Below are 21,523 nucleotides of genomic sequence, written 5' to 3'. Positions count from 1 at the left end.
ACGCCGTTGTTAGGCCGTGGGGCTCCGCCTAGTTGCGAGATAGTTATAAAAATGACCAACCAAATTGGACTAAGTCTGCTAACGTCCAATCCTATAATACCGGGGCGTGTCTGGCGATTCCGTGTTCCGTGTGGAAACTTTACCGGCTCGGGTGCAAAGTTTCAGCCGTCTGCAAATCGAAGTGTATAGTCAACGTATTAGGAAAATGCTGCTGTGCTCTTATAATAGGTGAATCACAGTCTGACCGTGTCGTACCTGTGACAAGGAAAGTCGAAATATTGTCAGCTAGATGACGAATTGTGAGTATACCGTTGATCAATAACGACGTGGACTCGATACGTGCTGGAATCACAGTGATTTAGCCAGCTAGCTAGACTAGCTAACCGCTTCATTGACGCGCATTGTGTTCTTCAAGAAAGCCTGTTAGCTGTTTACTAGGGCTGAGAGCTAGCAGCAGACGAGTTTCAGAGAGACATATCAGTACGATGGGGGAAATGGCTTGTGAGCCTAACCGTGTTCGGCTCCTATGCATGCTTTCATTGACTTTTGGATTTTTCATTGTGGAAGTGGTCGTAAGCCGGATCACTGCATCTCTGGCCATGCTTTCGGACTCGTTTCATATGCTATCCGATGTCATAGCGCTGCTCGTGGCTTTGATTGCTGTGCGTTTTGCCGAGAAAACTCAAGCGACGAATAAGAACACATTCGGATGGATCCGGGCAGAAGTGATGGGGGCTTTGGTCAACGCCGTCTTCCTCACAGCTCTTTGTTTCACAATAATCTTAGAGGCTATCGAGCGTTTCACAGAGCCACATGAAATTGAGAAGCCCGAGGTAGTCATCGGTGTTGGGGCCGCAGGTCTCCTGGTGAATCTTCTTGGGCTCTGCTTGTTCCACGGACACGCGGGCGGTGGACATGGCCATTCTCACGGAGGTCATTCCCACGGAAGTAAGAAAAACAAAAGGGGTAAAATATGCAAGTCTGAAAGACCTTCGGGCGAGGAGACCAACAACCTGGTGGGACATCATAACAGTCCCAATGGCATGAATACCGACATACGTAGACATGGTACGTAAATATTACATTTACATTTTATTCATTAAACAGACGCTTTATAAATGTTCTAGAAAGTAGTCGTATACTTGTTATTTCAAGCTACTGTTGTAATAAAGCCATCATCACACCCCAACAATCGTAATATTCACAGCCTCATCAATAATTAACATTTGTGGTTCCACTGTACATCGTTTTTTCTGTCATTTCTTTAAACCATACCACTACTAGGTAATATGAAACCGTACAATACAAACCAGTTTGTCTGGAAATTCAAGTTTTATTTGTTGCATTCAGACAACATGAAAACTTATTTCGAGAGACCGAAATTGGGGTTTGGGTTTCATTTATATTGTAGGCACAGCGACATACAAGTGCATGAAGGTGGATAAATGGCATGTGTCGTGGCTTTGGCATGAGGTTTGAAGTAAAAACAAATATATATATTTAAAAAAAAGACCGTGTGGCTCCTCCTGTTATTACTTAATTTTGCTAACATTTCAACAGAATCTCTAGGGCTTTCTATAATAATATGATCCAATTCACTTTAAACTTGTGTGTCAAGACATTACCATTGTCTCCAGTTGGGGTAGCCTTAGGGCTGTCCCCACTCAGTCGACTAGTTGATTGTTTGGTCGATATGGTCTTGGTCGACTAAGGTTTTCTTTAGTCAAGATGCTGGTGCTACCGTTTTCGTTAATCTGCGGTTTTTTTTTTTGCACACGACACATGAGCACAATAGTAGCTGTTTGCCTAAACTCGACCACACTTTGTTTACAATTGGTGTTATTAATCCTTTAGGCAAAATGGCAAAGAATTCTGTGATATGGAAGCATTTTATCAAATTACCGGGTGACTCAAAACATGTTGAATGCACACTGCCAACAACGGTTTATATTCCATAGTTCAACGTTGAATGTGACGTAGCCTACCACTTGAAAACCGTAAATTGGCCATCCGATCATTATTTTAGTGTGTATAACGCCCAGGATTTTTATGTTTCGGGAACGAAAGTTTTAGGGTATGTATGCTTATGCTGTGCTGCTGTTGGTCTAACCGTCTGCATTTTATTTTGAACAACAGCCTAGTTTCCCAAAAAGTTGATTTGAGAGACTGCACGCTTTCAACAATTGACATATCAACACCTAACTTGGTACATCGGTGGCAGACACTGCAACATGTTATAATCAGGGTTCTAAATTAACTTTTTTGATCACGAGCCAATTTGGCTGGTAACTTTCTAAAGTTACCAGCCAAACAGAATTTCCACTAGCCAAATTCTTTCCGGTGAAAATAAGAACAATTATGAGTTTCACTGAATGCATTTGATCATTTTATAACATTGTTGGCATGAAAAACACAGAAAATGAAGTAAAATGAAGCACAGAAATATGATGCAAGGGTATGTGAAATCACCAACACGTGACTAAGTAAGGACACGATTTATTGTAAATGTACGGTGGCCGACATGTGCAAACGCGCTGCAAACTAAGAAAACACATGCATACAGACAAAACACAAGCAAATTAAGAAAACATCTTCATTAATTTGACAACACATGCGTAGCATTCAGCAAACGCGCTACAAATACGCACAACACAAATACATAAACACGCTGCAAATACGCGTTGCAAAAACGAAAGCACGCAAACCAAGAACGCTGCAGTACATAAACGCGTTGCCAAAACGAAAGCACGCAAACCAAAAATGCTGCATCCAGTTTTCACAACGGAAGTTTTCCAGGCCTCTAGGGGGAGATCCAAGTGGAACATCTTGATTTTCGGCCCCATGGAGCGAGAGAGAAAGAGAGAGCATATGAAAAGTTTGGACCAGCATCGAAGTAAGTCTTTTGAAAAACTGTAAAAGAGGAGGGGCACGTGTAAAAATGAATACTAATCTTTTTATTTTGACTCTTTACTTCGATTTTGGTCCCCTTATTCAAAACAAACTTCTCATCTGCCCTCTCTGGTTCGAAAATCACGCTCTTCCACTTAGCGCTCCTACTAGAGGCCTGGAGCTCTTCCGTTGTGTTATCTGGATGCAGCTTTTTTCTGTTTGCATTTGTTTTCGGGGTTTGCGTGCTTTCCTTTTTGCAGCGCATTTCTATATTTGCAGCGTGTTTATGTAGCCCATTTGGTTGTGTTATATGTATTTGCAGCGCGTTTCTATATTCGCAGCGCGTTTTGCTGAATGCTGCGCATATGTTGTCAAATACATGAAGATGTTTTCTTAATTTGCTTGTGTTTGTCAATTTGCGTGTACTTTGTCTATATTTGCAGCACGTTTGCACATGTCGGCCACGTATAAATGGCTAAAACGTCAATTTGCATCATGATGAGATTGACTCCTGCCCATGCATTTACAGTAACGTTTTGTCCTAAGCAGGCTTTAATTAAACTGACCCAATATACTCTTTATTAGGAACAGTGTATATACATTACACTAGACTGTGTCAGTAAGCAACATAATTTTCTTATGCGTAGACTACATGCGGCAATCCTTACAAAACATGACAACATTTTCATTGTCAAACACAAGCCATTCCCGACCAGTCAGACATTTGGCATTAAATTTTCTTTTCTTCGTTTCTCTAGTGCTATCAATATCCTCATCCCCTGCCTCGTTCCTCTTCTCGCCCCCAGAACTTTGTCCTAACAACCGCCGCATTAAGTTAACCTTTTACTTTACTACTCTAGCTAGCTCTTATTACCTCCTATGATCCGCTATGCTTCGTTTGACTTCTTCCTTGTGTTTTCTGGTGGAAACTATGTTCGTTTCCACGGTTTCTCGCGCTGGTTTCACTTCAACTGCGCGCAGCCAATGGGCGTATAAAATGTTATCACGTAGCATTACGGCAGTGTTCATGGGAAACTCAGGAAATACTGCCAGGGGGATAAATGACCGAGAACCATGCCGAAAACAGAGCCTTATGTATCATTCATGTAATGCCTCATGTATCACCGGCCAAACTGGCTAGTGAGTTTTTATTTACACCCGCCAAAATGAATTTTAACCCGCATTTGGCGGGTGTTAATTTAGAACCCTGGTTATAATGTTCAAAGGCAACTTCATATCTCCAAAAATGATTGATATAAAGCAAATCAAATGTATCGCTAACGCTGAAATAATGCTGTTGGACTACATATCCGCTGGTTAAAAACGGATACTCTGATTCAATCACAAGTTCATATGAAGACTTGAGAATGTTTAATACGCAAATCTGAGAGAAAGCTGACAAAGATGAAAAGTCGATTTTTGGTGAATATTTGAAACATGCATGCTTGGCTAATTGCTAAGGACATTTCCAATGTAGCCTAACGTCTCCCCTGCTCCTCAGCGTGCGCGCTCCACATTCTCACACCGAATCCCAATACTCCCAGTTTTCCTTCCCCCTTCCCCTTAGTTGTGCGCGTTCCCGTGAGAGCTAGTGGTGTCCCAAAACTCTTTTTGAGCTAGGGGTAGGGCTAAGACTAAGGGGTATACACCCCTTAAAACCAAGTAAGATCAGGAGTTTACTTGAAACCTAGGGCTATGTGAATACTGCGCGACCGGCAACTATGCCAGATCATCCAGAGAGTCCGATAAATGTAATATTTTCGGCTTAATTAATTGAAAAAAAATTGACAGACTTGTTTTGTTATACACAGTCCTGAACATATATATTTGCAACCATTTTCCTTATTGAAAGGTTTCTAAAAATCGCTAGTTTGGTACACTAATGTTACAGTGCTGAATTGCACAACAGCCCTGCATTTCTTTTACTAGCATGTCTACAGTTTTACGTAAACTCCATTAGCAGCAAATTTCGTTTAATATCAGTGCATTACACTACTTGCTTTGGAGATATCGATACGTGCTAGATGACGTACCTGTAACCAAGTGGCGTCCCATTTCTTAGGGATATGTAGCCCTTACCCCTCAGTTTGGAGGGCCAAGGGCAAGGGGTAAACTAGGGGCTAGGGGTAAGGGGGAGTATTGGGATTCGGACTCGAGGCCGATTTATACTTCTGCGTTTTTACGCACACGCACACGGGGAACGCCCTCTCCGTCAAGAAACGCCCTCTGCGTGTCCTCTCCGAGCCCCTTGCAGAGCTCTGCGTGCACCTCCTGATTTTCCTGACTATCCGTATGTCCGTCCGTCATTTTACGGATACACCTTGGCTGTGATTGGTCCGTATTAAGAACCGCTTGCGTCAGAGGTGGGGGCGGGGTTGCCGTGACCAACAAGAGAACAGAATCCTTTGACCGCCGTTGTTGTAAGTTTTTACAATTCATATTTAAGCTAACCAGTACATGTAATTCAGCATCTGAATAAAAATGTAACGAGAATTGGGCAGTGTAGTTGCTGAAAATGTGCTTATTTCATTGATCAAACGGTTCATTTGTAAATTTGCTCCGACTTTTCGATAACCTAGCTAACATCGGAGTACAGCGCCATCTACTGTTCTGGCGGTGAATTGCTTTCAGCACGCAGAGCCGTCGGAGTAGTATAAATTCAACTAGGGCTGGGCGGTATGACGGTATATACCGTGCAACGGTAGAAATGTGTCTACCGGGAGAGATTTGGCTATACCGTTTCAACCGCGGTATACTTTATACTATATTTTTGTATTACACGTGTCAATTAAATGTCTGATTGTTGTTATTGTTATTGTTATTGTATATAAGCCATCATATAAATCGCATTCTTGCGATATTTACAATTGTAGTTTAACTTCTATTTGATTTGCTATTTTTGTTTGACCTGAAGCACATTTGCGTTGGTCTGACGGAATTTTTGATGTGGAGTGTATTTTGTCTAAGCGGACCACATTCATGCCGATGCTAATGCTAATTACTTATATATTTGATGTCCCATTCTGCAGGTAACCAATTCGATTTGTTGTTCAAGTTTTATGTCTCGCGCTGCAAAATTCTTGTTGTAAAATTACACTTGTGGCGTTGCTCGCATTCTTGATCTAGGACAGGGGTCGGCAACTCAAAATGTTGAAAGAGCCATATTGGACCAAAAAAACTAAAAAACAATTCTGTCTGGAGCCGCAAACAAGTTAAAAGCCTAATATAGGCCTTATAATGAAGGCAACACATGCTATAAGTGTCTTTATACCATGGTCTGGGTGAATACTCAATTCTGATTGGCTGCAGGGGTGTACATTATAGGGTGATAACGGACACCTACTGCGTCATTGCAGAAAAACTGTCTTTTCACCGTTCTAAATTATTCCGCTGGCTACACAGGAGCCTGTACAAAATATCTTAAATATGTAACCATAACAACAGTGACGTAGTCAAAGCCTCCATTTACAATAAGTGAAAGACTTTAACAAGCTAACTTGTATTTACAACAATGAGTGACTTCAATATTTATTTTAACCTATTTGAAAAATGTTTCTTTTCTGAATGTAGTGTGTCAGTGTCACGTAACCGCTCATCTCACATCCCATTCGCTATTCATCTCGCTAGTCAATCTACTTCAGACAGTCTGCGGCTAGCAGCAACTCTACACATGGCCGATTATTTTCTTCTTAAAAATCTTGATTTTATTTGGGGACAATAACATGGCTTGATAGCTGGCTAGTCTTGGTGTTAAACATACTGTCAAATTATAATCACTGATTGGAGAAAATGTCAACTTTGATGCGATAATCTCACACCCATTTGCTATTCAACTCGCTCCACACCACAGGCTGCGGCCATACTGTAGCCCTAGTACTAGTATATGGCCGATATTGTTAGTGAAAATCTTGATATTGATTTTGGGACAGTGACATGGCTGGTTAGCTAGAAAATCTTATTGTCAAACATACTTTAAAATTATATTTACTGTTTGTCAACCGTACACAATGTTATTGGCTTTGAATCCTGCTAGCATAACGTTAGCTTTTGGGCTAATAGCTCAGCCAAAGGAAAGCTGGTGTTTGTTCTATGAGCTGAGCGGACTATAAATATCAGAGTTGGCCAACGTTGAAAAACGTTAGATTTCTATTGCAAAACGCCTTAAAACATAAATTAATGTTTGTAAAAAAAAATCGTTGGCAAGTGACCATGGTATAAGCGGGACTCCGCTGCGCGTCGGACGGTTCACGCCTCCGCATCGTCCGTTATCAGATGATATTGGACACCTCGTCGGGCATTATCCCTTACATATTAGCCATATTAGCCTATTATCAAAATGATAAGTAGGCTACAAATACATAATGAGCATTCATTAAAAAAGCTTTTTTTAAAGCCGTTACCTAGCAACCTAGCATAACACTCGTAGCAATGCTACTTCCTGCTAGTGTTACTTGTTAGCCTCCTCATTGTAAAATTTGAAGCCATATGATAAAGTTTCCATAGTCGATAAGATAGATAGGTACTTTATTAACCCCCGAACGCAAATTATTGTGACCAGGTAGACAGATAGCTAGACAGCTCACGCAGTCCAGAAAATCTTTAATCGATAAGTTGGATATTGTAGCTACAGTACAGTTTGAGTCTTTTGTTTTTAACTCAAGTGTTATCTCATGTGAGGCAGTTGTTTTTGTTTGTAATAAATAAATAATAGTGTGATGATGTACGGTATGGTTATTTTGTACCATTTCCTAATTGAATTTACAGAACAATTACTATACCATGATATATACCGTAACCGTGATATAAAATTACTCATACCGTGATAGAAGATTTTGGCCATATCGCCCACCCCTAAATTCAACCAATCCGTCCGACTCCGTGCGTGCGTCTGTCCGTTAACGGAGACGCAGAAGTATAAATCGGCCTTCAGCCTTTCCCCTTGCCACACGTGCAAGCTTGGTGAGACGCACACACCACATTTGAGGAGCTTGTGGGCTGACCAAGCCCATGTGGATCTTGATGGTATTGCATTTTCCAATTTTGTATGCAATGGTAAAACATTCTCAAAATCATGAAACATTGATGGCATAGGCCAAGAATAACTACCACACCACAAATGGCCCACCATTACCCATAGGTGGTGCTACAGGCCACGCCCAGGTGCACAAACCTACAAGGCTTTCTGGAATGGGTAGGCTCACCCAAGCCCCCTCCCTTCACTCATTGGCTTGAAATAAAGGCCCTGGTGGAACTTGATGGTGTTGCATTTCAGATTTGGTATCCCATTGGCATGTCTGCAGCGCAGATTTTTCTATACAGTGACAATTTGCCAAGAATATACATTTTTCAATGGTTCGCAAAGTTTGGATAGATCGGCAATTGCTGCTTGCAGCTATATTTGTGTTGTGTTTCCTAATGATAAGGTCAGGGAGAGTGGCTCAAGTGGCCGGCAGAATTGAGTGTAATGATATTTATTGTCCACAAATGTGAACATTTGCCTATAGCTGTGTGCATTAATTAAATAATTATTATTTCACAGAGAACTTGTATTATGCAGTTTGTGTTTAATTGAATTAGGATGTTTACTGAATTGACTGAATATTTCATAGCCCCACCTAGAATAATTTTCACCAGCCGCCACTGGTTGTTAGACTACTGGTTGTACTAGTCAAATAGCTAGTTCTGTATGCGTGTCAGGGCTGCCAACTCTCACGCATTGGCCGTGAGACACATGCATTTCAACCAGTTCACATGCTCTCACACCACACCTTGTATTTCTCGTGCACAGAAGGCAACGCCAACCAAGTAGTCCTTCGTTGTAAACAGTAGGCTAATGGACGAGGCTCAGGCACACTGAGTGAAGTAACATAGTAACAAACACCCATGAAAGCTTGTCAATTTACAATTTGAATAATCTAGGTTAAAGATATCACATCCAAATCGAACAACATTATCTTCTCCGGCCCAGACAACAAAATCTTTCTCTGATGTTGCACCGTTCCCCACTCGGGTTCTACGTAAGTTCGAATGCTGCACTTTTTCAGACAGTGATCAGCGCGCTCTGATGATTTGCATGTTAAACAAACAATATTTTTTATTTGTAGTACATTGTAAGAGATATTAACCAATCTGCCATTTAATATCGGCATTCGGTAACAACAGGACTGGTGACACGAGGGTTATTATTAGTAGCCTAATAGCAAATTTGATAACGGCTGAATCTGGAATGTCCCGCAGCTATGTTGTATGGAAGCAAATCAGTGACATAATGTTTTGAATTTTAAAAGGCATTTAATACTTTATATTGAAATTCAAACAAGACCGAATTCTCCTATATTTTAATGTAAAATAAAATTCAGGTTGCTCAAATTTCCAGACAAAATAATTGGAGCCTTAAAAATTCAAGCCTATCAAATTCTAGAATTCTGATTGTAACATCCAGGATACAAAGGGATAGGTAGAGCAATCGAGTCTTAATGCAAGATTTAATCACATCGGACTCACCGAAGCATGGTTGTTTTCCCTGGCAGTCATCATGAGTTTTTTCTTCTCTATTGCTCCATTGCTCTACCTATGCTTGGTATCCCAGATGTAATTATTTTTAGACTAGATTTGTTTTGGGCTTGACATTTTTAAACTCAAATTTTTTAGGCTAGAATTCGAGCAACCTGAATATTATTTTACATTAATATATATGAGAATTCGGTCTGTTAAAATTTCAATATTAAGTATTCAATGCTTTTTAAAATTGAAAAATGAATCCTATTCAACCCGTTTAGGAGTAGCTTCGCACATATGTGATCGTTCAAATGCGGGTCTCACAGCGTAACGTCACATGTGCGTAGCCGATGAAGCCACCTCCCTGAAATTAGTTTTAGCAGGTTGGGATGTCTGCTAGCATGGTAGTAGCATTGCTACGAGTATAATCCTAGCTAACTTAGCCTGGACGTAACTAAAGCTAGCTAGCTACCGTTTGTAACTTGCGCTTTGGGGTAGGGCTGGGCGATATGGGTAAAAAATTATCGATATAGATGTTCATATTTACATTCGATAACGATAATTAAACGATAGACCACAGATCTGTAGTAGTAGCTAAATAAGTTTCCTCCTCAACTTTTTCCCTACACTCGGCATAAAGTTTAGGCAGAGCGGTCTGAGAGAAATGTTTGCATACCTGGGGTCAAGTAACTTAAGCTTTATAAAACTTTGTTTTTTATCAATAGCCTACCTATCAATACCTTGGTGCAAATTCACACTTTCTGCATGTTCCAACAAGTGATTTTGCTTCAGGTGGTAAAAAAGGTTTCTTATATATTAGTATTATAATTGGATCAATACGCTGTTCTTAATGGCCCAGAGACGTTTTAAGAAATCCGCAAAACCGTTTGCAGAACTCTCCACAGAGGTCCGCAAACGATTTACCGACCTAGCAAGCGGTTGCCTTGGAAATGTTGACAACATGGCGTCTGCTTCAGATTTGTCATGTTTGATTTGGGATTTTCCTACGTGTTGTAATATATAAAAAAACAAATATGGACTACCAATACCTTTGTAAGCAGAGATTTGTTAAAACGTTTGTTAACCGAGACCGTAGGTCGAGGTCAACAAGAAGTCCACATTTGCAGTTTGTCGTATTACCAGACTTGGTAGCCACCTGTTTGTTTACTACACCAATTTGCAATTAGATCGATTAGTCGACTATAAATTTTTTCATTGATTAATCAGAATGCTTTGAACGATTATTCAGCTTTTGCAATTTGTTAAAACATTGAGTTTTACTTATTCTAACTAATAAATAAAACCATGAAATCACTAGGGCTGTCCCCACTCAGTCGACTAGTCGATTTTCTGGTCGATATGCTCTTGGTCGACTAAAATTTTTTTTTGTCGAGCTGCCGTATGGCAGTGTGAGATCTGATTCCCGCTTGTGTCATCATTGCTGAATTAACGAAATGTTCTACAGAAATTGTAGATTATATTATTTAAGACAAATAAAGCAAATCTAAAAATATCTAATTTAAAAGAAAAGGTGCTACTATTTTCCATTTCGTTAATCTGCGGTTTGTTTTGGTTTGGTATTTTGCACACGGCACGAGCACAATTGGCTGCAGAACTACAAACTCTGCCATAGCCTACTTTGTCGGTGTTTAGTCAAAATGGAAAATAAATCTGTGGTATGGCAGCATTTCATTAAAGTAAATTTACTAAGTACCGGGTGACTCGAAAAACATTGAATGCAAACTCTGCCAAGAACTGTATTTTTCATAGTTCGACGTCGAATATGATGTAGCCTACCAACTGAATAACGTAAATTGGCCTAGCACTACTTCGCTCATGTTAACGCGCTGGGTTGAAAAATGAACATGCCTATTATAAGAATCACATCCAAATCAAATGACATTATCTTCTCCGGCCAAGACAACAAAACATTTATCTTTTGCACCGTTCCCCACTCAGCTTCTACGTAAGTTCGCATGCTGCAAGTTCAGGCAGTGATAGGCGTGCTCTGATGATTCGCATGTTAAACAATATTTTTCAATTTGTAGTAGGCCTACATTGTAAGAGATACTAAATACCATTGGCATTCGGTTACAACTGGACAGGTGATACGAGTCTTATTATTAGTAGGCTATTAGCGGCTGAATCTGCAATTTCCAGCAGACATTGAGTCAGATGCGAAAATGGTGCTAAGGTTTTTTTTTTTTTTTTTTTAAGAAAAAAAAGCGTTTCAAATTTCGATTACTCGATTTTCAGACGTTTCAGTCGATTCTTGGTCGACCAAAGAAAATCTTAGTCAGGGACAGCCCTAGAAATCACATAAGCTTTTGAAAAAATGCGGTTTGTACTCAGATTTACAAACACAAAGCTCTCATTCTGGTGGGGTGCAGTTTATTGAAAATGCGGCTTATTTTCCAAAAAATACGGTAGTCAATTTTCAGAAGTGTTTAGTCGAGTCTTGGTCGACCAAAGGAAATCTTAGTCGGGGACAGCCCTAGGTAGCCTATTAGGGGAATCCTAGCTAGGTAGCACCAACAACCTCCCCCATACCACTGGTTTACCATTCTAACCTGTTTGGACAGCTGACCACTCACACGTGGCAGCTTGGTTTTCTCGTGGTAGACTTTCTCAGGTCATTCCTTCCCATCTCCCATTACCCCTGTAGAGGTTTCTTGCTGGTACCCTTTTCATCTTTGTTCATTGTCTTACCTCTTCTAACCTGCAAGCTCTTCATGTCCCTGTGTTTGGCAGAGACCAACTACAGCGAGAGCCAGATGAATGGCATGGCTGCATACGAGGAGCTGGACCATGACACTGGCTCCCTCAATATGCGCGGCGTGTTCCTACACGTGCTGGGCGACGCACTGGGCTCCGTCATTGTGGTGGTCAACGCCCTTATCTTCACCTTTGTCTGGAAGCCGTGTCGCACCGGGGAGGCCTGCTACAACCCCTGCATCAACACCCACACTACAGACCACCAGCACGTCAACCACACCCTGGTGGACCTGCTCCACGGGGCCAACGGGACGGGTGTGGCACACATGGAGGCCGGGCCCTGCTGGGTGCTCTACCTGGACCCTACTCTCTGCATCATCATGGTGTGCATCCTGCTGTACACCACATACCCCCTGCTGAAAGAGTCGGCCCTGATCCTGCTTCAGACCGTGCCCAAGCAGATCAACATGCATCGGCTCAACGAGCGCCTGCTCAGCCTGGAGGGCGTGCTGGCCATCCACGAGCTGCACATCTGGCAGCTGGCCGGCAGCCGCATCATCGCCACCGCCCACATCAAGTGCCAGGACCCCACCTCCTACATGGATGTGGCCAAGCGCATCAAGGACTTCTTCCACGATGAGGGCATCCACGCCACCACCATCCAGCCTGAGTTTGTCACCTTCAACTCAGAGTCGCGCGCCTCCCTGTGTGAGCTTTCCTGCCGGACTCAGTGCGCGCCCAAGCTGTGCTGTGGCGCTGGTGAGAAGCCGGGCGCCGCCGCTGCCGTGGCGGGCCTGGAGAAGACGGCCAACATGGAGGGTGACACAGCGCCTGCCTTGGCCCTGGAGGTGATCAGTGAGAGCCAGGAGCAGGCGTCAGCTGTCAGGGTGGGGCCCCGGACGGAACAAGAGGTCATCATCACCAGAGAGGTGGAGTCATCTCTGTGAGTCAAATGGAAAGACTGTAGAGGGCTAGAATCACTAGGCAGATGTTTCAAATGGGTTGGCGCTCAGCCACAGACGGGCTTGTCTTCTGTTGTCTTGAGGGGCATTGGTCAGAGAATGACTTCAAGATGCTCGGATGAAGAAGCCTTCTTTTCCTGAGCCCCACCCCCCCACTTCTACTGCCCCCTTAATGGCAGGAGCAGTCAGTCCCCACCCACCTCAGACACACACACACTCACTCCTCAACCACGCTGGCGCTCCTTCCTCACTAGTGCCCAGGCAGCGTCAGTGTTGCTAAGTCACTCGAGTGCTGTCCGCTGCATGCATGTCCCTCATTCACACCGTGATGCAGCTCTCCGTCCCATGATGAATCTGTGCCAAAGCTTCTCACTGCAGGACCAAAGGGACAGGAGACACTGCTTCACACGGACAGCAAGGAAACAATTACAATACATGCAAGTCAATGCACACCGGGCTTTACAAGTACAGTAGTAGGTTGTCGTTTAGTTTTCCCAAATTGGCATTTGAATCGTTTTTTCATTGCCTTTCACTTGCCCCAAATACAAAATTATTGTATTACAAATAATTTATGTATTTAAGTTATTAGTAATTATGTATTTCTCTCTGTAGAAACTTTTATAATATTTAGTTTTGATGATAGCATTTTTGTTGCAATTTTCTGCCTATTTGACAAACCATCTATGCTGTGGACCTTTCTGAAATGTAATGTTTTCCAATGATGAACTTTTCCGCTTTTTATTTTTGTTTTATTCTTTCCTTTGCCTTGACAGAGTTTTAATGGTAGTTATAACATGCAGAAACTTTGTCTATACCTCTTTCATCGTGGCTTTTAAACTGCTTTCATTTGACTGAGAACAGTTAAAAACATCACGAAGGATGATGTAGTTGGTCCTTTCAGGCAAATTCAACCTTAATGTACATCAAATATCATTGCTGCCTTGTGAGGGTGTTGAGCTATAAAAAATAGCACTGTTCACAAATATTTGAACAATACTCTTGTTTAAATGTATGCTGGTGGCCATTTGGATGGCGGTTGACTTCAAATACTATTCCTCATGAATGTGTTGGGGAAGGGACCTTGTTGAAATCCATGCTGAAGATTTTTACTTTTCAGGAGACATTGTGCCACTGCATTGTTGCATGACCAAACTGATGGGTGTAATTTACACCCCCAGAGTTTCACATCAAGCTCAAAAGTGCACACACGCTGGTATTTTTCAACAGTTCAATGATAGATTTTCAAATGGAATGGGACAAAGCTTGTCTCTGCTTTCGGCTGTGTGTGATGATTTAAAAGTCATATTGGTGGCCTTCTATATGGTAGACAAACTCATCATTCCCATTTAACTGTTGTTATTTCATCAGCACCATTTGACTGTTGATTTATGAATATATTTCCGGTCAGATTTCCACTAAAAGTAAATGTGTATGCAAGATTCTTTTTTCGAAATGTATGGTTACTTTCATTTTGTCTTGAGCTCTTCATGTGCAAATTGAAACGTGTTATGGATTTTAGGTATTACATTTCAACTGAGCGTGTGTATGTATGTATATATACAAACACACACAATACCTGTTGTGTCATTGTGAAAATAAAACATTGCTGCTTGGTTCAGTAGAATAAGGGTTTTGTGTGATTTTAATTTATTTCTGATATAGGTATAGTAAACTGAGCAAAAATAAACTCTGTTTAATACTCACACATAGCTTAACATCTGCCAACAACAGCCTGCTCTTGATAAAAAAATATTTTTGCAAAAGTGATATTTGTGTTTAGTTGGTGGTAAATCCCCAGTGGTTCTTGTTTTGTTGTGAGACCTTTTTGGTTTATATGATAATGGGCCATGTTTGAGTCACTTAGAGCTTTCAGTAAGTCCCAAAATTAACATTCATGAACATCTCCCCCTAGCGACATTTCACCTGATTTTGAAAATATGAAGGGATTTGACAAGGGTGAAAACTGTTAATCTTTAACAAGGTGCATTCAGTAGGCCTGCAGTATATACTGATGATTTATGTCTTTATGATGACCTTTCAGTGTTTCCTCTAGGATGTTTTTTAGCAGTGGGGGCAGGTCTGTCCAAACCCGACATGCAACAGACGTGCAATTTGCTAGCGGGGGAAGAAAACAAACAACATAAATTACCAGTTAACTTAATTTAAATTTGCGAGAACTATAGACTAATACAATAACAGGTTTAAATGAACTGACAATATAAGTTATACCAGGGGCGGTTTTAGGCACGGGCAGCCGCCCGGGGCGGCATTTTTTCATGCACCCCTGCTTGCTGAGACGGTGCCGTGCAACATTTTCCGTCGTTTGTGCCGCCATGTAGTAGCGGTCCTCGTTCCATGTACTGTTGGCGGGGTAGGGGGCGGCACAAGATGGGGGGGGGGGGGTAAACTCGCCCGGGGCGCCCAATGAGCTAGGACCGGCACTGGGTTATACGATTTACAGTTCTCAAGGACGCACACACGCAATCTCAACTGCGCTGTGAAGTGCGTGTCCGTGCTATTCTCCGACATTGCACTCTAACAATCGCGGCAGATAGACGGCCTAAAATTTTGGACAGCCCTATTTCTGATACAGTGGCGGCAGAAATTTAGGCGTGGCAGGCCGCCACGGCAAAATCAACATAGCGGAAACACTGCCTTTATATTATCGGGGATTTAATAGTTGGCCAAATAACCAAAACGATTCCCCTATGTTTAAAGGAAGAGGGGTTAACTGAACAGTGTAATAACATTCACCAAATTATGCCAATACCAATGGAATTGCAGTTATTTGACTAGGGGTTAAATCAGAGCAAGAATGGTCAAAGTAAGGTTAAATGAAATGGATATTTAATAACATTGCAAATGAATTTAATTTATTTTCAATCAATTCAAGACAAACATGTTACAACCTACCAACCAACTACCTTGATTACTATCAATCTGAGAAAGAGTAAGAGGTGAGCCAGGAGTAGGAAAAGCCAGAGCTGAGGAGAAGACCTCAGGAGATCAAGAATCCAAAGAATAATGCTTCACAATTCCCCTTATACCAAAATATTATCTGTAGAACAACCAGAACAATCAGATCACATTTTGAACCTTACTTCTTATGACTAGCAATGCGACAGTAAGTTACACAACGAGGTGTGAGACCGATCAAGTAGAGACTCCGTCCAGTAACTCCAGATTTTAGCATGAGAGGTGGGGGCAGGGTGACACCCAGCCTTACACCTTGATAATATCTACTATTATGGTTCAGACAAGGTGAAAGTACAGTAAATTAAGCAATATCTTCTGACCCCAAACTACAAAGCACCCCCAAACTTCAGGGACTTATATAAGAGGCCCCAGGGAAGAAATTCCACAAAGCCACAGGGCTTTACCCAGCATTCCACTTTACCGTCATGCTGCTCGCTCTCTGTCTGAACTCATTACCCACCCTGATGTGTGTTGGTGTTGGGGGGCAGTTGTATAGTTGTCATTATACCCTGCATTGAAAACTAGAGCTGGACCTAAATTACCTGGTCCTACACAATTTATAGGTCTTCTGTGCTGAATAGCTATTGATTAATCTACATCAGCAGAGCTCTGGGGCCGGAGAGGGGAGTGGGGTGATTGACATTGGAATTTAGTGAACATTCCTATGAAAAGGTGTCTCTTGAGCATTGTTACAAGTGGACTATCCAGGTTAAATGGTTGAAAAATAATTGTGCTGACAATGGTTTTATGTCTGTGAGGACCACCATTCAGAGAACTGTTCACTATACTCAATTTGAATACCCTTGAGTTTAGCTGATGGTGGCATGTTTACAAATGACATGCTAGGTAGGACCAATCCATTTAGCTCCAGTTTGACCTTTAACCTTTAGGCCCATCTGTTCAAGCATGCATTCAAAGAGCATTCAGCCAACCCCGTTTGTAGGCTCCACTACAACCAAGCCCTCCTCTCTCCTCCCTAAACTTCTGTCCTACTGTCTGGCCTGGCAGAATCCCAGAGACAACCAAAACACACAGATGGCCTGGTTCTCCATTTATGCAACAACCCTCCTACCGCCTCTTTTAGAAGGCAGGAATGAACCTCTGCCTGGGGAGGGGGCGCTGAATGGGCTCGGATTGGTTGAGGGAGTAGTGACAGGGTTTCATGGTTGGCCAGCAGAATGCTGACTAATCTGTTTCAGGTAGGCTTTTGATAGCAGAGTAAAAAAGTGTGAAGTGAAACTCGACGCTGTAGTTAAACTGAAATTGAGCAATCCTTTTTCTTTGTTCTGTATCTGCAGGCAGGGTGAAAGATCCTTTATATTGGTTCACCCTCTCAATCTTGGACCATAATGCATTTGTGATGTAAGATATTTGGAATGTGTGTGGTGCCTATAGTTAAAGTTGTTACAGTGTTGTTTGTGGAATCCCAATATGCTGCCACATAGGGGTCAGAACATCAGTAATTTGGACCCATTGTCGTAGTTTAGTTGGTGGCCAAGCAGCGAAACTGCATAGGATTAATTGGGATTCTACATTTTATTATTTATTATTATTAGTTTATTAATTATTAGTTAATTTATTAATTTATTATTATTACTAGTTCAGTACCCGTTGGTGGCTGCAAGATCAATTGCTTCATGGCTTGATCCAGCTCAACAAGATTGTATTTATCTTAATCCATCTCAACGAGGTTGTTCTTATTTCTCTAAATCCAGTTTAACAAGGTTTTATTTATTTATTTTACTGTAATCCAGCTCAACAAGGTCTTCTTATTTCCCTTCAACCAGGTCAATGAGGTTGTATTTATTTATCTTAATCCAGCTCAAATAGGTTGTTTATTTGTCTGAATCCAGCTCAACAAGATTGTATTTATTTAATCCAGCTCAACAAGGTTGTATTTATTTAATCCAGCTCAACAAGGTTGTATTTATTTAATCCAGCTCAACAAGGTTGTATTTATTTCTCTTAATCCAGCTCAACCAGGTTGTTTTTATTTCTCTTAATCCAGCTCAACAAGGTTGTATTTATTTCTCTTAATCCAGCTCAACAAGCTTGTACTCATTGATCCATGGCCGTGTACAGTATTTAGGCTATATTTATTTCTCTCAAACGCAAACTGCTCATCCAAACACAGTCACATGCACTTCCTTGGGTACCGAGCAATACACCGTCCAATTTTCAACTTCATGCAATACCCAGTTCTCGCTTTATAGTAATATTAGGCTGTTTAGGCTGAATCCGAAGAACGCTGAGAATGCAAGTACATTCTTTTGAAGAACGTTCTGGCAAGCCTCCTTGCGAGAATGGTCTTGCAAGGACGCAAGGACGGAGAATGACTTGAGATGGTTAGGGTTTTCCTGGACTCGCAGCATTTTGATAACAGTGACTAACTACAAAAACTAGATAACAAAGCTAAAAAATGGTCCGTCTACCTGTAATTTTACGTTTTCTGTAGCCCTTGCTAATTTACAGTACCTGTTAACTAGTGTCTGCACTGCACTGAGATGCTACTAGTTAGGTTATCGACAAGTCGGAGCAAATTTACAAATTAGCCGTTTCATCAATAAAATAAGAACATTTTCAGCAACTGAACTGCCTATTTCTCGTCACATTTTAATTCAGATGCTAATTTACACGTACCGTTTAGCTGAAATATGAAAAGTAAAAAATTACAGTTGTGAGGTTTGTCCGCCTCGCTTGACATCTTGCAATGACTTCTGGGAAATCAGAAGCGTTCTCGCTGGTCAAGTCACCATCCGATGCATCCTCGATAAAAGGGGCGGATCAGGAACATTTCCGGTTATTTTTGGCGTTCTTGGTGACTTGTGTTCTTTGGATTGGAACAGTACTTGGGCAATAAAAGAAGACGTCAAACGAGTTCGCAAGAACACAAGAACGGAAAAAAACTTTGATTGATAAACAGCCTTAGATTACATATAATGAGGGCATGAAATTCGCACCCGCCCACCCGCCAAATGCGGGTAGAATTCGGCTGTGGCGGGTAAAGCAGTCACTCTTACTAGCCACTTTGGCAAGTAGAATTCTCTCTCGCTATAAGATTTTTTATTGTAGTCTTCTCAAAACAAAATAATAAACTCATTGCAGGGTTCTCAAGCCTCACGCATTGACCGTGAGACGCACGCATTTCAACCAGCACGTATCGTTTCCCCGTGTTAAACTGCCCGTTCTTTGCTAAGCAACATAGACGCGCAAACACACACGAAAACTCGTCTCGTGGGGCTTTTGATCAAACTTTTGACCCTGCTCAGTGCAAGGCAAGGATGTGGAGATAGGCTACATAACAGGTTTTGGACAATTCCGGAAGGGAGACAAAAAAAGATAAAAAATTGTGATGAAAGTAAAATCGAAAATAAAGAGACAAAAATAATTATGTTGTTCATAAATGTTTAACCGGACAAAAATAAATTCTGTTTAGTTCATATATTTTCAATACATCTTTACACCCCTTTATATGCAACTCTTTTTGTCTTTGTCTTAATCGTTTGCATATTTTCGTACAAAAGGAGCTTTACACACTTATAAGAGCTGAAGAATTGGCGACACATACATTTGATGTTGTCTTGGTTTGGGTGTTCTAAATGGTCATTTACATTTGAAAGGATTGTAGACTAAATCTAGTTTTTCAAGAAAATTGTAGCAAACCGTAGTCAACTTTAATCAAATCAAACTTAATTTCCCAACAACAAAATTGTGGCTAGTGAAATTGCTGAGTGGCTAGTAACTTTGGAAAACCACTAGCCACAGTGGCTGGTGAGCAAAACATTTTATGTCAGGCCCTGCATATAATTATATTATTCTTCTACCAATGAGGTCTATGGCAGCCCCTAAAAAAAAGGTTGGTGGATGATTTTCTAATCATTAGAATGCTTGCTATCAGCAACGCACACTATTGTTATCTCTTATTTTTACTACTATTCAGTGCTGGAAGTGGGCTGGAAGTGGGCCAGTACTCACCGGTACGCAGTACCGGCACCTCTACATTTTACTCTTAAGCGTACAGGCACCTTTTCTTGCATACCGGCACCTTTTCTTGCGTACCGGTATGCAATAAAAGGTTGCCGGACAAGGTTTTACCAAGGTTTTACAAAGGTTTTACGGCAATGTTCATTTTACACAAAGCTCAAACTATTTTGCACTCAAATAAAAGCCAAAAAAGTTGTCTCGCGCGCTACGCACCCTCGCATTAAATATAAAACTCCCGAACTAGCATCACATCAAACACAGACTATGCATGCATTAGCAGGGCAGGTGTGGTGGCGTATACGGGGGCCGGTTCTGGTGGGCCGGTCTGGATCAGTCCAGGGGCTATTTTACTCCCAGTCCGTCCCTGCCGCCCCGCAACATTAAGCCACCCCCCTGATAAAATATGTTCCTGCGGCTATGCATTTATGTTGTTGATAAATAACAATATGTTGTTGTTCTACCAGCAATATCTCCAAGTTTTGTTTTTCACTGTAGAAATCTCAAATTTCATTTCCTTTTTTCCCCCACTTCAAGCACTGCTACTATTCATTGTTATACCCACCCTAACATCTCCCACACTTCATGACATGAAAGGTCTCAAAATATGCGTCTTGTTCCCAGTATTGTTGCAATTGGTTTGTGAAAGGTTCTATTGCACGGTTTAGGAAATATGTATTTTTTTCTGGTGAAAAGTCAACTAGCTATGCTAGCAATTGTTAGGTTTGATCATTTGATTCCTGGTGTGATTACATGAAAAAGTTAATTTCATAAATTGTCTGGTTCAAGCGAAGATCTGTATTTTTTACCACTCACTTTGCCATCAATACAAGAGGGCTACCCATCAAACCCCACTGATTTGCCATGGCATTTCTGCTGTGCTGGACTGGTTGGCATGCATTAGTTATATTTCTGAGAGTTTCTCATAAATGAGAGCTGAAACTACTAACTGACAATCTTTTTTTAATTAATTAGTGCTAGATAACTTTATGTCAGTAAGTAAGCCAGTATATATTGTTTGTGTCTTAAACTATGAAACAGTTGTTAATGTCATCCCAGAGTTCACCTTGCTTAGCTTTAAATCTGCAAAGGTAAGTAACATCATAAAATAAAGATGAGAAACAGCACCTCAAATTCTTTTTCGAAGTCCAGCTATTTCCTCCAGTTTGAGTTTGATTGACAGTGGTTTTACAAAGTAAACTAAGGAGGAAGGCATGCCTACTCAAAGACATTTGACTAAAACAGGATTGCTGGAACATAGGGTTAATTTGGCCTGGAAAGCAGTAACACACTAAAAATTATTAATTGACAATCCACTGACACCAAGCTGTCTGGGTTGCTAAACAACTCTCAGAGAGCTTCACAAGTGATGGACTCGGGGCAGGGGGGGCTATCGTGCCCCCTGAGGCTCCCACGTTAGGAAACAATGCAGCAGAAGTGCCCTCTTGGATGCCTCGGTGGCAGATTAAACATGATGAAGGGCCCTCTATGGGGCCCAGTGT

The 21,523-nt window shown here is 41.4% G+C and overlaps 1 protein-coding gene across 2 annotated transcripts; it reads left to right on the top strand.

Moving 5' to 3' along the window:
* Positions 1–125: 125 nt before the first annotated feature.
* Positions 126–14,705, top strand: slc30a1a (solute carrier family 30 member 1a). 2 transcript variants are annotated; one of them, XM_047015506.1, is made up of 3 exons: positions 126–1,068; positions 12,139–12,865; positions 13,314–14,705. In XM_047015506.1, exons 1-3 carry the CDS (start codon positions 486–488, stop codon positions 13,342–13,344), a joined length of 1,341 nt encoding a protein of 446 aa, XP_046871462.1. In that variant the 5' UTR covers positions 126–485; the 3' UTR covers positions 13,345–14,705. The 2 variants fall into 2 exon arrangements, with proteins under 2 accessions (XP_046871462.1, XP_046871461.1); XM_047015505.1 differs by having other exon boundaries at positions 12,139–14,705.
* Positions 14,706–21,523: the final 6,818 nt, after the last annotated feature.

This window comes from Hypomesus transpacificus, unplaced genomic scaffold (genome assembly GCF_021917145.1).
Source record: "Hypomesus transpacificus isolate Combined female unplaced genomic scaffold, fHypTra1 scaffold_30, whole genome shotgun sequence".
NCBI classification, from domain to species: domain Eukaryota; kingdom Metazoa; phylum Chordata; class Actinopteri; order Osmeriformes; family Osmeridae; genus Hypomesus; species Hypomesus transpacificus.
Note: the sequence above shows the minus strand (reverse complement) of the source record. Positions and strands in the feature narration are given on the sequence as shown.

Coding starts and splice junctions, on each gene's coding strand:
- slc30a1a (XM_047015505.1), top strand. CDS start 486: ATGGGGGAAATGGCTTGTGAGCCTAACCGTGTTCGGCTCCTATGCATG. Junction 1,069..12,138: donor TACCGACATACGTAGACATG/GTACGTAAATAT, acceptor TGTGTTTGGCAG/AGACCAACTACAGCGAGAGC.